The sequence below is a fragment of the Hemiscyllium ocellatum genome, chromosome 39 (assembly GCF_020745735.1).
Source record: "Hemiscyllium ocellatum isolate sHemOce1 chromosome 39, sHemOce1.pat.X.cur, whole genome shotgun sequence".
In the NCBI taxonomy this organism is placed as follows: domain Eukaryota; kingdom Metazoa; phylum Chordata; class Chondrichthyes; order Orectolobiformes; family Hemiscylliidae; genus Hemiscyllium; species Hemiscyllium ocellatum.
In genome coordinates, this window is record NC_083439.1 from 2,087,676 (window position 1) to 2,105,448 (window position 17,773).

The window sequence follows — 17,773 nt, forward strand, 5'->3', positions numbered from 1 at the left end:
CAGATTGGCTTCTGTTTTACTTTGAAATTAATGAAATCCCATTCTCAGGAGGCCAAGTTTCCAAATCACACATTCTTGTGATTTCAACAAATCATCAATTACAATGAAAAATCGTCATTCCTGATTTTCAAATTGGAGACAGATATTGACCCTAGTGTCTGGAAACTTCAGAATGTGCCTCAGAATGTGCAACAGTTATTGCGTAGCGATTTATTGATTTGCATCAATAAAATCCTTGTTGTCATAAAATTGGCTGATACGGCATTAGAAATATTTAAATGTATTATGGAATAATTATTTTAACATTGAATGCTCTACTGTGTTACTTTGTTGCACCACAAGATGGCAAACCCTTCACATGGTGGCTTTGGTTTGCATAAGGCTTCAACTGGAACTGTTACTCACTCTGTGTGCAATACAAGCCAGTCCAGCCCTGTGTACATCGACATTCTCCACCATAAGGACTGCACACTGCTCCATTATGGCAGTTACATATATGGATACAGTTGGGGCCCCAGTAACCTGGCTGGCAAGCTGAATAGAAAGAGAAACTGATGAATAAAGAATCAAATGCACAAAAAATACATTAAAAAACACAGCGTCTGGAAGCTTAACCCAGATCTCAGGGCAGTACTTGCAGCGAGATGCAGGATGAGAATGGAGTTCATGTGATCAATATATACCAATCAAGAGAACCCGAATGAGGCAGAGAGCAAGGGTCCTGAGAAACCAGTCCTATCCCACAGGCAGAATGTGTTCACCATATCTGAGGAAAAGGCTGTTAGATGATCAGCAAAGTTGCAGGCCGTGGACTTTGGAACAGGAGGCTATTCAAAGGGAGGACGTGAAAGTGGAGGAGCAGAAGCATAGCATGATAGATGCTGGGATTTTAATTTGTTCTGAAGAAGGGTCACTGGATTCGAGGTGTTAACTCTATTTTTCTCTCCATGAATGATGCTATATCTGCTGTTTTTGTTTGAGTAATATCTCAAATCAGCCTGAAGATATAGTCAACAGGAAGGAGGAAGATCTAGCTAGTATGATCCATGTGGGAACCAGCACATACTAATGAACAATCTGTGTTTTAAATCTGCTACCCCTTTTCCTAAAACTATTACCTCTTATTCTAGTGGCCCTACATAAGGAAACATCCTGTCTATATCTACATTGTCAATTCCTTTTAGCATTGTATATACCTCAATTAGACCTCTTATTCTTCCAAACTCTACAGAGTACAGGCCTAAACTGTTCAATCTCTCTTTGTATGACAAATCCTCCACCTACAAAATCAATCCAGAATCTCCTCTGAAATGCATCCAATAAAATTACACCACCTCTCAAGTAAGAGAATCAAAATTATATGCAATATGCCTTGTGTGGTCTCACTAATGCCTCACTTGCACATTTTCCTACTTCCCTATCCTCTGGCAATAAATGCCAAAATCTCATTTGCCTTCCTGAAGAGAAGGCAAAAAGTCCAGTTTGGAAAGTACCAAGATCTTGTAACTAAATGAAAGAATAGGATTCCAAGGGCTATAACCAGTGGATTACTAAACAATGTAAAAATTGCTGAATAGAGTCAGATTAGGGAGATGAACATGAAGATGACAGTGTTTTGTGAGGATGAAGGTTTCATTTCTTGGACATTAGCACCAGTACTGGGACAGGAATGAAGTATACTGTTGGGATGGGCACCTCCAGAACTGGGTTGATCTCAGGGCACCAGCAGAAAGAATAAACATGACAGTCATTCGAATGTTAAGTTAGTAAATGGGAAGGAAGATTTAGGAGGAAAATGTAATATAGCTAATCACAAACAAAAGGGATGGGACAGAGCAAGGGTCAGAGATTATGCCTTAGGTACTAAAGGTACACGAAATCTAAAAGGTGAATAAGTCATTAAATCAGGGGAAAGCAACAAGAAATTTGCAAGTAACATATCAGAGCAGAAAAACACATTTGGCCTTTTAGACCAAGTAAGTGCTCTTTGTACAAACATAGTGTATTTCTATTTTAGCAAACACAGTGTGAAGTAACAAACCAAATGAATTACAGGTGCAAATTCAATTTGGAAGAGGTTGAACAGTCAGAATTGGAATCTGATCATAGCAGGGTTACAAGATCTACGGTAATGGCCAGGAAAATGGTAAAGGTGAGGAGTACCCACAGTGAAGACTGAGATCACTTCAATTATTAGGAAAAATATCAGTTAAGATAAACAGGTAGTGAAGACTTTAAGGATAAATTTAAGAATTAGAAATGTATTTATGGCAGTAGTGGGAGTTACATATGTGTTCCCTGTGATGTGATCTGATGTATGAGTGGGGTAAGTAGACAAACATACAGCAAAGTTACCCTGATTTTACATGAAAATTGAACTTTCAAATAATTTGGGATAAGTAGATGAGATCATGTTACCAAAGTATGAGAGTTCTTGAATATGTTCAGGATAGCTTTCTGCAGCAGTGTGTACTTAGAATAAGAAAGAGCAGGATCTAGATATTTTCTCTAAACAATCTGCTCAGAGTTATTATTACACACCTCTGGAGCGGGATGGAATGTGAACAAGGGCCTTCTGGTACACAGGAAGGATACTACCATTATGCCATAAGTGCCTGAACAGCTGGCTCTATTAGATTTATTAATGAACATTGAGTGAGATTTAGTTAAGTCTAACAGTGTGTGACCATTTATCTAATAGTGATCATAATATGATTGAGTTTAATGTGGTGTTTGAAAAGGAGAACCATATCATGGCTATTAAAATTAGATAAAGCAACAAGACACAGAATATTTACCTGTGATGGATAAAGTTACTGAAATAGTCAAAAATAGATAATACAGAGCCAGTTAATATGTTAAAAGAAGATTTTTTTCAAAAGTGTAGATGATAACATTGCAGATATTCTAATCCTAATTTGCCACAGTTCTCTTGATTTGCATTCTAAAAAATTGCTGATGTCATCCTGCTGTTTAAGAAAGCTCAGAAATTAAAACCAAGGAATTATAGACTACTTGCATAAATATAAACGTTTTTCATACATTTATATAATGCTAGATCCATGGTGCTGTTACCTCTCAATTTTATCTATTCAAAGCCTTCCTGGCTGGTATTCACAAATTTGATGTCATTCAGAATTCTGTTCTTGTTGTATGCAAAGTTGCACTAAGTCCCATTCATCCATTTCCCCTAAGCTCGCTGATCGACATTGAGGTGTTGTTTGGAAAGGAGGCAATTTAAAAATTTTCCTGCTTATTTTCAAATAATTGAATTAACTTCCCACTTCCTGTAATCTCTTTGTCCTGCAACATCTCCTAGATCACTCCTGCAAACCTTGCCACTTAGTCATTTCCAGTTTCAATCAGTTCAATGCAGAAGGCCATTATTTCCAGTTGCCTGTGTTTGATCTCCCTTTCTTTCCAGCTTTAAGATGCCTCTTTAAAGACATCTTGAATTAGGCTTTTGGTATCTGAAGGCTCACTTGAAACATCATGCGTCAAAAATATTTTTCCATACCTCCTGGATAGCACCATGGATTGTTTTACATAAAAGATTATATATTAATGAAAGTTGTTGTTTGTCATTACTAGAGTATACTAAAGTCTGAATGCTGCATCACTTTGAAAATTGTTCAGCTGATCAGAGAGAACCTGCAGAAATTTATAAAAGGAAGCCATGTTCGAAAAATCAATAAATTTTTAAACAGGCAACGAAAGTAGTAGACAAGTCAAAGGTGTTTATTGATATGGGTTTAATGAAGACATTATATGAAGACCCCATAAAATATGATTAGCTAATATTGAAGCCCATGAAACTGAAGGCTAACTATGATTTGGTTTGTAAATGTGCTGAACAGAAGTAAGGAAAATGATTAGATACTCTAATTGGCAGGTGAGTTGAATGGAACCCATAAGGATGTATCAAAGCTTCAACAATTCACATTTATTAACAACTTGGATAATAGGATAGAAAGCCACATATCCAAATTTGCTGAAGCTACAAAAAATGGGATTGGAAGCAGTGTGTATGGAAGCATAACATTAAATGGATAAAATTATGGTAGAAATGAATTTAGATTGTCAAATGTTGTTGAAAAGCTAGAAACAGTTGCAATCCAAAGAGATTTGAGGGACCATTTACAAAAACTACTAAATCATAAATCATCAAGTACAGGCACAGAAAATAATCCAAAGGTTAATGGAATGTTGAGCTTTTTAGCTAATGGACTAAAATACAAAGGGCTAGAAACCATGCTTGGATCACACTTGGATCATATGAGCAGTTCTAGACATCACTTCATGAAAGATATATTGCTCTTGGAGGGACAGCAGAGTAGATTTTCCAGAATTATACCTGAACTCCAAGGACTAAAGTAAAAGGAGACATCGTGCAAACTATTACGTGAATATTTAAGATTAAGGAGCAATTTGATTTAGGTACTGAGGATATTGAAGGGAGAAGCTAGACAATGGAACTATTGCCATCAATTGGGATGACAAGTTTCTTGATTTTCATGGGGCTGGACTGAGACAGTACTGAGGTCTTGGGAAAGTGGAGGGTTTGACCCAATTCCAAGATTCCCACCCCATTACCATTTCTAGAAGTTTGTGCCAATCTGGGATAAGCATGTGGATTAAGCAAATCCACTGCATTGCCGGATGTTGTGGGGTAAATCCATGGGATTGACCTTAGTACACAACGTTAGTTCAGAGTGTAACATCAAATTGTAGCTCAGACTTCAGTTATGTGACAAAATATAAAACTGCTCAGTGTAGGGAGACTTGACAGTTACATTATAATTTGCAATATCTTTCTTGTAGTTTAAAGTTTGCAACGACTATATTCTATTGAAACAAGTACAAGGGAATGAGAGCCCTAGAAAAATTGATAATATTTGATAGTAAGCATCTCTAAGAGGTTTAATTTAAAAGGGGTAAGTGATAGTAAGAGTGCTCAAAGCTGTGGTATGTTCTTCCTGTTCTACGTGAAAGCTGGGAACTTTTCCAGGGAATGTTTCCATTGCCTGGAATCACCAGCATGTGTACAGAAGGTGTCTCCAGCTGCAGCTCCTGGAGCCTGAGGTTTTAGAGCTGGAGGAGTGTCTGAACACTGGGGATTATTAGTGAGGTGGCCATGTTATGCTTAGCATGTACAGAGAAGTGGGCACACAGCAGGCTAAGACTCCTCAGTGGTTAAGAAGGAAGCTCACCACCATCATTGCAAGAGCAACTCAGGATGGGCAATAAATGTTTGCCAGCCAGCAATGCCCACGTCCCATGAATGTATCAAAAAAGTTTCCAAATAAGAGCTTCAAAAAGGAGTGTTGATGATGGAATTAACAATATTCACAAAGAATTCTTAAATTTAGTTCTTTTTATTTTAATAATATTACTTAGACAAATGTTGGTGTAATTTGTCAAGGGGAGAGGAATTAGCTTTGAACTCTTCAGGGATAGGGAACGACCTTGAAACATATTGATAGTGATGTCCGTATACAACCCAATTAATTTGGTGGAAGGAAGGCAAACCATGAAACACTCAGGACACAAATTCATCCAACCACAAGAACTGCCGAGTCAAAAACAGAAATTGAAAAGTCTTTGGTGATTTCAGGGCTAATTAAACAAAATTACAACAGACTAATTAGTACAATTTAATTCACTTTTCACATTTTAGTTTGCTATTGAAACAAGAGTTCTCAATCTTACTTCGTGTGTAAGTTGACACTAACAATTTAAATATTCAACTTCCCAATTACTCAGCACGTTCGGTAGAGGATACCTCTTTATCTCTCAGTGTGAGTCAGTCCAACTCATTCACTCACAACCAACCACATTATAGATCACTTCAAGAATTCGTAGTCAATGATAGTAACATTTATGAAAAACAATTCCAGCAAGATATATGAAGCATGTTAATTTTCAGTTTTGTCCAGTTAAGCACTTTGTTCTCTCACTGATTATTCGCTGTCACATGATGATGTATATGTGATATTTTAAAACCATTACTAAAATTAGAATGATAGAATGTATGCCTGTCTGTATGTGTGCATATATGTAGCCCTCTGTGCAGAGGAGGGTCGACATACACAGCTACCTTACTTAATAACATCTTGACCTTTGTTCTGGCATAACCCAGAGCACAAAAATTGAATTCAGGAAGATCAAATCAAGGTAGAAGTTTCATGGTGAATGGTAGGGCCTTAAGGAGTGTAGTGGAACAGAGGGATCCTAGAGTTCAGGTTCACATTCTTTGAAAGTGCAGTCACAGGTAGACAGGACATCGAAGAAGGCTTTTGGCACACTGGTCTTCAGTCTAGGCACTGAGTATAGACATTGGGAAGTTATGTTGCAGTTATACAGGATATTGGTGAGGCCGCACTTGGAGCATTGTGTTCAGTTTTGGTCACCTTGTTATAGGAAGGATGTTATTAAACTGTAAAGAAGAAATTTACAAGAATGTTGCCCGGACCCAATGGTCTGAGTTATAGGGAGAGGTTGGACAAGCTAGGTCTTTTTTCTTCAGAGCATAGGAGACTGAGGGGGACCTTATAGGGGTCTATAAGATGATGAAGGACATAGATAGGGTGAGTGAACGCAGTCTTTTTCTCAAGGTTGGGCAATCGAGTACCAGAGGGCATCATTTAAAGCTAGAGAGGAAAGAATAAAAGGGAATCTGAGGGGCAACCTTTTTACAAGAGGGTGGTACACATATGGAGTAAGCTGCCAGCGGAAGTGGTTGATTAACTTATCGACCACTTAAGTTCGATAAGTTAATCAACCACTTCCGCTTGCAGTTTATTCCATATGTGTACCACGCTCAGTTGCCTACTTATTGGGGGGGGGTGGGGGTATATTAACAGCATTTAAAACCATTTGGGCAAATACATGGATAAGGAACGATAGGAAGGATATGGGCCAAGTGCAGGGAAATGGGATTAGAATGGCAGACATTTTGGTCAGCATGGACCAGTTTGCGCCACAGGGCCTGTCTCCGTACTATAGGACTGTATGACACTACATGGTCTGATCTCATATTTATATATAGCTGAAGATAAACTTGGGCAGATTTCAAACTGATTATTTAAACAATTTTAAGATATGTTTCTTCAGAGAAATTTCCTCTCAGTCAATTGTAAGAATAACAAAAAATATTTATTTCTTGTTTTAAGGTTTCAAACAACAGCACAAATGACATTAAAATCTCATATGACATTAATATAGAATTTTTAAAAAAGGATTATTCAAAATGCTCTGTATGATTGGTTACTTATTTGTAATGGGATTGGGAGGTTTCAAGATAGTCTCTAGCTGATAGTCATGGTCCCCACATCAGCCTGCAACAATTAAAATTGACACAAAGTGGTTATCTGATCATACCAACTTGCAATATTTCTCCAAACTAATAAAATTTTACAGATTTCTATACCTTCTGAGCATGTTCTTTCAACTCCCTCACAGGCAATAAAGTCAATTTTCTGATATCCTGCACTTTTATGGCCAATTTCACCAGTGTTTCAGAGTTGAAAGCAAGTCAACGTTTTCAGTTGAACAATGGGATTTGACAACTCTGCAAAGACCTAAAATACACTAGGAAATTTTTAGCTAAGTCTTATAAAGTTTTATGTGAGGGAATCTTCCACAGATCCAGTTTGCGAAGGAATATTGAGTGACCTGCCCTAAACCTGTATGGGGACCTCAACTGATTGCTGCAATTTTTATTGCATTTCTAAAAATAAAACCAGTCTTCAGATGTGGGCATTGTTGGCTAAGCCAGCATTTATTGCTTATCCTTAACTGCTTTGAGATGTTTCAGAGCGCTCATAAACTGTAAAATGCAGATTTTTCTATGACTTACTCTGATAACAGTTTTTTCCAATCCAGCCTGGGAAACACTGACAAGAGCCATCGATAGGATTACAGGTGCCATTGTTTGAGCAGGAGCAAGTGTTAGAGCAGTTCTTGCCAAATTTTCCAACAGCACATACTATGGAAAGGAAAATGAAATGCAAATCAAATACACTGATAAAGGGTTAAAAAACAAGATTCTTTTTGTTTAGCAAATTTACTTTCTAAAGATTTGGAATAACCTTGCTCCTGCTCTGAATCTCACTGCTGTTCCCTGTCCTGTTCTAATTATCTATCTTGCTAATGTTCCTCCCTCCACTTTAATTGTGTTCCTTGAGCAGCTCCCTCACCTACTGCTGCTCTACACCAGATTTCATTCCCTGCTGCTGCACCTGCGTCACTCCTGAACCTTCCTCCTCCCTGATTTCTGAGCTTGTAACATATTTGGAAGCATGAGTAATTGGACTGGAGCAGAGGAAGTTCTCGGTACTGTCTGAGAGTTGTGAAGTCTGATAAGAGTATTCTAAAATTCTCTTTCCTTCCCTGTTCATGTGAAGGAGCTGTGTGACAGAGAATTGACACCTTGGCTAACTGTCTTTCTATTCTTCTTCAGGCAGTCCCTCATGGTGAGGATGAAATGGTTCTACACTAAAAATGAAGGACAGTCTCAAAGTCTCCTTGAGTGCAACATCCCTATCAAAACCTGGGCTAACTTTATCAGCACATGCAAGTAATCAGAAATTTCTAATTTCAAAGACAATTGAAAAAATAGCAAGTCAGGAGCAGAGACCATTATCCCCTTATTTTTCCAATACAATATATCACAAAAAACCTTCTCTGAGCAACCTATTCCAGAAGCATGATTATTAAATGTTGCTCTTTGTTGGATTGCAAGTTAGTCTGGCTTTTCCATTCCATGTTTCAGTTTCCTCTATACCACACACCATTCTCTTAGCAAAGGAGACAGGCAAACACAGCTATTGCTGAACTGATTCTGATTGCCAATAAATACATGAAACCAGCATCTAAGTTCTCTAATATTTTCTCCTTGCTCATAATGCAGCCAATATCAAATGAAGGGAAAGAAGTTATAACTGCTTCAAGCTTAGAGGTCTGAAGGAGTCAGTGCTGGCAAGATTATAAATGTCATGCTTACAGCACTGGCAACCTATAGACTCCTTAAAGTAGCAAGGAAAAATACATGTCATTCTGTATTATGGAAAACAGTCTCTTTGTGTGCATCTCCTTGTGGTTGCCAAGGGCACTCACAGGTGTAATCAAAAGCATTTCTGTGTGAAACACAAGGACTAAGCAACCAGTGAGTGAATTCCCAAGGAAGCACCATGTGAAAGAATGAACAAAGGCCAGGTGAGGGCAGGCATTAATGAGCAAATATCAAAAAGTGCAGTCCTGTGCAAGGATTGCCAACTCAGCAAATTGTCACCAAGAATTTGAGCGAACGGAAAGATCAAAAAAACAGAGAATTGAGTAAGTGCAGCAATCTCAGTACAAAGAAAGAAAGGTTACAATATATGCCAAGCAGTTTGTGTTAGTGTTTAATTTCATACCAGCATTAATTCTGTTCTCTTAGGCTGTATCTTATAGGCTCTGAGTGACATGGGTTATGGAGAAAATTATAGCAGAATTGGATAAGAAGTTTGGTGAAGTCCATCTTGTGTTCGGAGTATCGTGCTGCATCTTTTATATTTTGACAAGTGGCATGATAGGTTTCTTGCTAGGCAGCAGCAAATTAAGGGGACTGTAGCTTGTTGAATGCCTAGCTAATGGTAACTCACCTCATTAACATTCCACTTCCCACCTTACCAAACAAACAAATAATTTGGCTATCAAGAAAACTCGACATGGAAATCAGAATTTGTGTCTAGCAATTCTTTGTAGCTCATTGTTTACCCTGAAGGACCTCCATGTTGAGTACCAAACAGCATCTCAGCATGATTCACATGCAGCAGCCACACAAACCCCTCATCCACAGATACTACCATCCAGTATTCGCCAATCTCTCTTGACCATCACAGCACCTTTCCCATAAGCTTACAGGCAGGGCACATTGAAAAGCTACAGCAAAGGCACTTTATGCACATAGATACAGGCCTACCTCACTGATTGGACCAGGCTGCATTTCAGGGCTGCTCACTGGCTGTCAGTACCCATGCCCTGTTTACATTAGCAATGTCACACAACCAGGCAGCTTGCCTTTCTAGTCAAGCAAGAGTCCTCTGTCAAGGGATAATACATCTTGCTGTAGGGGTGTGTGCTGTATAAATCTCACACCTGCACCATATGCCAGCAGCTTACACAACAAACATACTCTACATGCAGCAAACGGACAGCCATCTCGTAAAGCCTTCGTATGAAGGCATCCAGTAGGCAGGGGGCTCACGCACATTTAGTCAAGGGCAGTCTCTCAGATCAGTCCAGGTGATTGGCCATTGTTAGACATCCAGTCAGGGTGCTCTTAGACAAGTAGTTGGTGTCCCTGCCATCTAAGGGGTGGGTCACAGTTAGTCCTGTGGATCCATACCTGCTAGTCCAAGGGTGCGCTATTGTGGTCAAGGAGATGCTACAGCTACTACTGAAGGGTCTAGATGCTTCCTGCCTGGGGCTGACAAGTTGGGTTGCTCAAGGTGGTGGGTCATGGTCAGTTTGTTGGTTTCATCCACAGAAACTAAGGGGAAAGGAGGTCAGGAAGAGGCTACTGTGCAGGAAGGAAACTCGATAAGTTATTCTTTGGGACGGCATGCAGCAGGCTGGAAGAGGGGAGGGGGATGGCACTTGTGAAGGGGGCAGCAGTATTGACAAAATGGGGATATAGCAAAGCATGTTGGAGTCACCCAGGGTTAGCAGTACCCTGACTTCAAGGTAAGGGGTGGACAGTGTATAAACACATTTGCACAGTCACTTCATATGCCAGGGACTTGGGCAGCTGGGTATATAAACTGTAGACAGTTTAGGTGACTACCTGAAGATGTGTGGTCTATCAGGTTTACAGGAAGGGTTACTAGGAAAAAGATCTGGATATTTTTAACTTATTGAGTGGAAGAGGCAGAGACTGTCACCTTCCATCATGCTGGAAATTGAAAATGCCCAATTGGGGAGAAAATAGCTGAAACCAAAGTCAGAGTGGGTAGGGTAAGGATCTGACCTGTGATAAGGGGACTGCCACCCACTACATCTCCCTCCCACTACATCTTAATGTACTCTCTGCTTCCACAGCGGCATGAAGGGAGTTTACTCAGCAGTGTAGCCCATTAGCCCTACAGGTTTGGTCAGATGACCCCAGGGATCCTGTATCCAGATGCACCAGACAAGCTGACGGTCTTCTGCCATTGCAAGTGGATCCTCTCAGCATGACCCTCCAAGGATTGAAGGAGCAGATGGTGGGGATGGTGTCCTGAATGGAGACTTCTGAGCAGCCTCTGTGTGGTTTGTCCTCTGGCTGTGTGCCTCACTTGGAGTGCGCGCCAGGTTCCCCATCCCCCAGGCTTTGGTCTTGGAGTGAGTGGCTTGGGGCATTGCTTAGTCAATTGGCTCTGGTGCTGTCATAATGAGGTCCTCTCCAGATTGAGATTCCACAGTTTTTAAAGCCTAACATTTGCATTGCAGTATCAGTATTTGAGCTGGTGGTGGGTGGGGATGTGATGCAAATGGGTTAGGGAAGATGTTGCTGGCAATAGTGAGAATGGCAGAGCATGATGCTTGGTAGGAGGTGTGTGCAGTATCGTGACAGAGTAAGTGTGAGGTCGCAGAAAGAAGGGTGTGGAACTTTACTTGGCGCAGATCATTGAAATTCTTATGACACTGTTGGCTGTTCTCTACCTGGGGGCGACCTCAGACTAGGCTGTGAGGATCTGGTGACCTAGTCTCCTCCACTGGTTCTCTAGAATGAGAGTTCCTCTCCTTTACATAATCCCCTTGACCAGGACTCTAGGTGTCACCTTTGCCTTCTCCAGCATGCTCTGGAAACTTCCTTGACCAAGCAGGACAGCTTCAGAATGTGAATGCTCATCTGGAAGCACAGCAGCCTTATATAGATAGGATGATCTTTTTGTGGATATTTGCAGGGTGGCGAGTTGTTCTGGGAACAGCGTGTGCTAAGATGGGGCTGGAATCAGATGTGGTGAATTGCTTTGGGTCAGGGTAGGTTGTTAATGAGGCAGGCTTATTAAAATATATTGTGAAAACTAGCTAGGCCTCATGATGAAAATCTCCAAAAAGCATAACACAATTCGCAAATGGCCAAAAAAAGTAAGATTCTGCCCATTATGTTTTGAACCTGCAGCATATTTCAATAAAATCATAACTGATGTGATTGTAGCCTTGACCTCACATTCCCACCTATCCTTAAGCTTTGACTCCCTTATTAATCAATGGTCTAACCACCTCTGTGTTAAAAATACCCAATGGGTGGTCTGCCTTAAATTCTTTATTTTGAATCATATTTATGCCCATATTTTCTACACCTTGCAAAAATGGAAAACAGTCAATTTCTGTCCATGCAGTTCCATCCATTCATGGTTGCAGGCACCTTCCTTAACATTCCTTAATCTCCTGTGACCTCACTTTTCCATGATGTGGAGGTGCCGGCGTTGGACGACGGTGGACAAAGTCACACAACACCAGGTTATAGTCCAACAGGACTCTGAAAGCTTGTGATTTGAAATAAATCTGTAACCTGATGTTGTGTGACTTTGGACTTTGTCATTTTTCCATGCATTCTTTTATATTTATATTCTCTCATACCAGGCAGCACAACCTAGTGAAACTGGACTGTATTGCCTCAGTGTTCTTCATACAATATGGAGCTTAAAATTCAAAACAGAACAGCATAGTTTGATTCCTTGCAGCATTGTGACTTTTAAATAAAAACATTTTCTGGTTGATGTTATAGACTGTTCAGTTGAATATTGTGGAATTTTCTAGTTTGGAAATGTGGTAAAGGGGGCAATATGTGTCTAAACTTCTGCCTTTTGAAAGCTGGTGGGAAGATCAGCAGAAGATTATTTGAATACATATGGCTGGCTGAGGGACATTCTGTGATGGGAGGATGAGGATATTGTGTGGTGGTATATTTGGTGCAGTACTTGACTAATAGTTATAAAAAGAAGTGGAAAATCAAGCTATTTTCTGGACCTTGGGACTGGAGAAGTGTGAATGTCCATTACTAAACCAGCAAGATCCATTATGCAGCAATGATAGAAAAATATACTTCTGAAAATTTCCTTTAGAAGCTGCCTCTACTGTTTGAACTTAGTTTGGTGATCATACCTCTTGGTGGAAGGGTAAACTTTTTCTCTCATTTAGGAAAAAATAAAGCATGTCCCTATTCAAAGCCAGGAATCCTTGCCAGAAGTTTTTGCATTTGGATACAATGAATGACAGCATCATTCTCAGCTAAGATATCCTTCATAGCTGATAACGGCAGACAACTCTAGCAGTCACCTAAGTTTGGTCTAGATATTGCTAATCAACCTGTTCAGAAATGTTGTCTCACACCTCAGGAGCAGGTGGATCGTGAATCTGGACCTCCTGGCCCTTTTGTTTTTTCAAGAAAGATAGTTTGGTGGCGGCAAAGCACCCTAAGATATTTCAGCTCATATCCTACATTATAAGACAGAGACAGCACAGAAGACATTGACATTATCAGAGTTAGATTTTTAATCAACCTGTTTAGACATGTTATGACACACCACTGGAACAGGAGCGATATGAAACCGGGCCTCCCATTCCAGAGATAGGAAGACTATCACTGCACAGGAGCCCTTCCTGGGTGAGGTGACATAAGGATGGACAGTGCCTCTGGAACCCAATGATAAAAGTCAAAGCATTCAGAAGATATGGAAGGAGATACACTTTTTAAAAAATTAAAAGAATAAATGCTCTCAGCCACAATTTATACCCAAATGTAACTCCAATCATCAGATTAAACATCCGATATTCAGTATGTTAACTATCTGAATTCCTTAATTGTATTACCATCTTGTTTCACCTTTTTATCAAATAATCAATGATTTATAAATCTCTGGAACCTCTCTCAAATGTGCATTTCTTGCTTTTACTGCTTTTTGTGGGAATATTCACATTACAGTGTAACTTTTAGCACAGTTGCATAAGTGGTTCCATACTTAGCTTACAAATTATATAACTTTTGGAAAACTTTCTTTTTGATCCTCATTTTAGTTAATGTACATCTAGCATATAGATCACACAAAATTCTTCTTCATCTTCTGATTCAAGAATCAAATTGGGCCAAAACCAATGGCTTGTCTGATGAAGCACTCAGTCAACTGAGAGACCCTTCTCATTTTAAGTAGCACATGGCAGAAATTTTAGAGCAGAGCAAAGAACATCAAAATCCTTCTCAAGATGATTTATTTGATAGTATACCGCTGTTATTCACTATACTGGGAATTAATTCTATTAATCTATATTTAATTTATGTTTAATGACTACGGATAAAAAAAACTTCATAGAATTTGATAATTTTGAAAAATTGTTGAAGAAACTTGCAATTAAATTTGCTAACAAGCTTGACCCCTAATTCAGGTAAAATGCCAAGGGAACAAATTGAAGCCTTTCAGAAAGAAATCAAAGGGATACATAACGTTGCTGCTAATGCAGCATCTTGTAAGATTCATTAAAAAAAATTAGGAAGAGGGTTATATTATCATAGCCTTAGTTCTCAAACACCCACTCGCCGCTAATGAGGTAACACATGAGGTGAGACACATTTTTCAGAAGTATTTCTGAAGTCTTGAATATGGGTGGATAGGGGTACACAAAGATTAAGAATGAGTTACCATGAGACCCTTCAATGACCAGCATCATTAAGGAATACACCTCTAAGATCTTCATGCAGTGCTTCAAGCACCTTGATAGATTGGGGGGTTGCCTTACTGCCCAGGCACACTGTACCTTTCACATCACTGCAGCATAAAGAGGCCTAGCCATGAAGAAAGAAGCTATCCCTCAAGGGAGGCCAAAACAGAATGCCAACCCCAATCAAGGGAGCTTTAATATCCTATCCGGCTCTTTATACATTTCATGCCATACATTTTAATTTGTACTCAAATTTTCCATTTAAAAAAGTATTGGGAATCAAGTAACTCTTTCAAAGAGTCAGCACAGGCATGATGGGTTAAATATCTTTATTCTTTTAATTCCTGCAAAACCAATTAATGAGTAAATGTTACTGGTTCTGAAGTTAGTGAAGAAACCAAACAACATTCCTGAATTTTGATTCTAAAAGTACAGTGGCATTAGAAGCAGACAAAGCTGGTGTAGCATCCAAGTACCAGGTCATAGCAAGATGTTGGTTCAAATAAGTTTCTTAACTATCTCTATTCTTAACCTTGATGCATTCTGGAGGTTTGCAATTTCTCGACAAAGAGCATTAAAGAAACAAAAGATATTCATTATGTCAGTGTAAAGGTCTCATTAGCTTCTATTGTCACATGTGACTCTGACACACTCAAGAGATTACCTTGATTGCAGAGTGAACCGGTGAAGCCCGACAAGCATTCACAGCGGCCTGTGACATGGTGACATGGTCCAATACTGTGCACACACTGCGGACAAGCTTGATTGCAATGATGGCCATAAAATCCAGGTGAACAGACTAGAAGAATGCCAAAATAACTCAAACAGTTAAACAAAATACTCAGCATTTGTGAATGATAAACCTTTGCAACTTTCTCTTTTTAAAATATTTGACTAAACTGAACTATTTCCTGATGTTTGACCATTTTTAACATTTTCACTGCACTGCCAAAACTGATTGAGTCAGTTGATTGATTTTGAAGGTTGATTCTCAGTCAACTAACCACCAGATTTTCTGTTCATTGTGTAAGTGGACAAAAATCATATGCAATAAGATTGTGATTCCCTGAATTTCCCTTTGAGTGTCACCTTTATTCAGCAATATAACTCTTACCTGAGCCAGAACCCCCACTCCAGGAAATCAGCATAACTTCTAGGCTGTGTTTTACAGCAGTACTACAAGGGTGCTGTAATGTCAAAGTTGCTGTCTTTTTGACTGGATGTTAAACTGAAGCTTTGTTCATCCTTTGGTGGATTTAAAAGATCCTATAGCAATATTCGAATGAGGATAGGAAATTCATTGCAATATCAAGGCTAACATTTTAATATCAATTATAAATATTAATAAGTATTTTTCAATCACCTCTAAAGATAAATGTAAATGATTTTATTGTTGATTGTCAGGTTTTATTATATTTGACTTGAAATGTTACATATAGACGAAGACTGATTCATTTTGCCTATCCTGTCATGACAGGATGATTTCATCCTTTGCTTTTTCAGATGATTAGATTACTTACAGCAGACAAAGGCAGAATGACTGTGATACTGGATAAGTCAGATTACATTAATAAAGCAGAACAACTACTTGCAGACACCGACACCTACCAAAAGAGGGAGTTTGACCCCACTCCACAGCTCACCAATAGGATAAACAACACACTGAGGAACCTACAAAAAAATGGACAGATAACCAGGTCTGACCTACAAAGAATGAAATCGGAAAGCAACAACACCCCCAGATTCAATGGACTACCTAAAGTACACAAACCAGACATCCCACTCAGACCCATAGTATCACTACCAGGAACACCATCACACAAACTGGCTAAAGAGCTACAACAGAAACTGAAACACCTGATCAGCGGATCCAGACACTCCATACAGTCAACACAAGAATTCTTGGACATCATCAGAAATATACACATAGACAAGGAAGAAACCATGGTCTCATTCGATGTAACGGCACTGTTCACTTCTATTGACAAAACCCTAGCCAGAGAAACAATATCCAACCTGCTGGACATACATAACAGACAACAGGACACTGAACCTATCAACAAAGATGGCATACTTAAACTACTGGACCTGTGCCTCACAACACACTTCACATTCAACAACCAGATATATGAACAAATCAACGGAACACCCATGGGCTCACCGATCTCCGGACTGATAGCAGAAGAAGTAATGCAAATGTTAGAAAAAATAGTTTTAACACAATTACAACCCAAACTCTGGGTCAGATACGTGGACGGCACCTTTGTAATCATTAAAAACACAGAATAGAGAACGCACACCGGATCATCAACGCCACATTCACAGGAATCTGATTCACTAGAGAGGAAGAAAAGGACAACCAGCTCCCATTCCTGGACGTGATGGTACAAAGAACACCGAATGGAGAATTCACCATGAAGATATACAGAAAAGCCACACACACAGACCAAGTCCTGAACTATGAAAGCAACCACTCCAACACACACAAATGAAGTTGCATCAGGACATTATTCAAAAGGGCCACAACACATTGCAGCACACCTGAACTACAAAAAGAGGAAGAAGAATACCTATACAAGGTATTCACCAAAAACGGATACCCGCGCAATTTCATCACCAGATGCCTTAGGGAAAGACAACGAAATGAGGACATGCCACAACCCAAAGGACTGGCCACACTCCCATACATTAGGAGCATTTCTGAACTGACAGACAGACTGCTGCGACCACTAGGACTCATAACAGCACACAAACCAACAGCCACTCTCAGACAACTCACCAGGACAAAGGACCCGATACCCAGCAGGAGCAAAACCAACGTAGTGTACAAAATCCCATGCAAGGACTGCACAAAACACTACATAGGACAAACAGGAAGACAGCTAACAACTCGCATCCATGAACACCAACTGGCCATGAAACGACATGACCAGCTATCCCTAGTAGCCATACACTCAGATGACAAACACAAATTCGATTGGGACAACACCACTATTATAGGGCAGGCCAAACAGAGAACAGCCAGGGAATTCCTAGAGGCATAGCACTCATCCACAAATTCTATCAACAGACACATTGAACTAGACCC

The 17,773-nt window shown here is 39.6% G+C and overlaps 1 protein-coding gene across 1 annotated transcript in view; it reads right to left on the reverse strand.

The window, feature by feature from the left end:
• Positions 1–17,773, reverse strand: part of megf11 (multiple EGF-like-domains 11) — a 364,661-nt gene that overhangs the window by 34,772 nt on the left and 312,116 nt on the right. The window contains exons 12-14 of the mRNA XM_060852838.1: positions 15,350–15,484; positions 7,859–7,987; positions 406–534 (exon numbers count right to left, since the gene is read on the reverse strand). Coding sequence (XP_060708821.1) covers positions 406–534; positions 7,859–7,987; positions 15,350–15,484 — 393 coding nt within the window. The remainder of the gene's footprint in view (positions 1–405; positions 535–7,858; positions 7,988–15,349; positions 15,485–17,773) is intronic.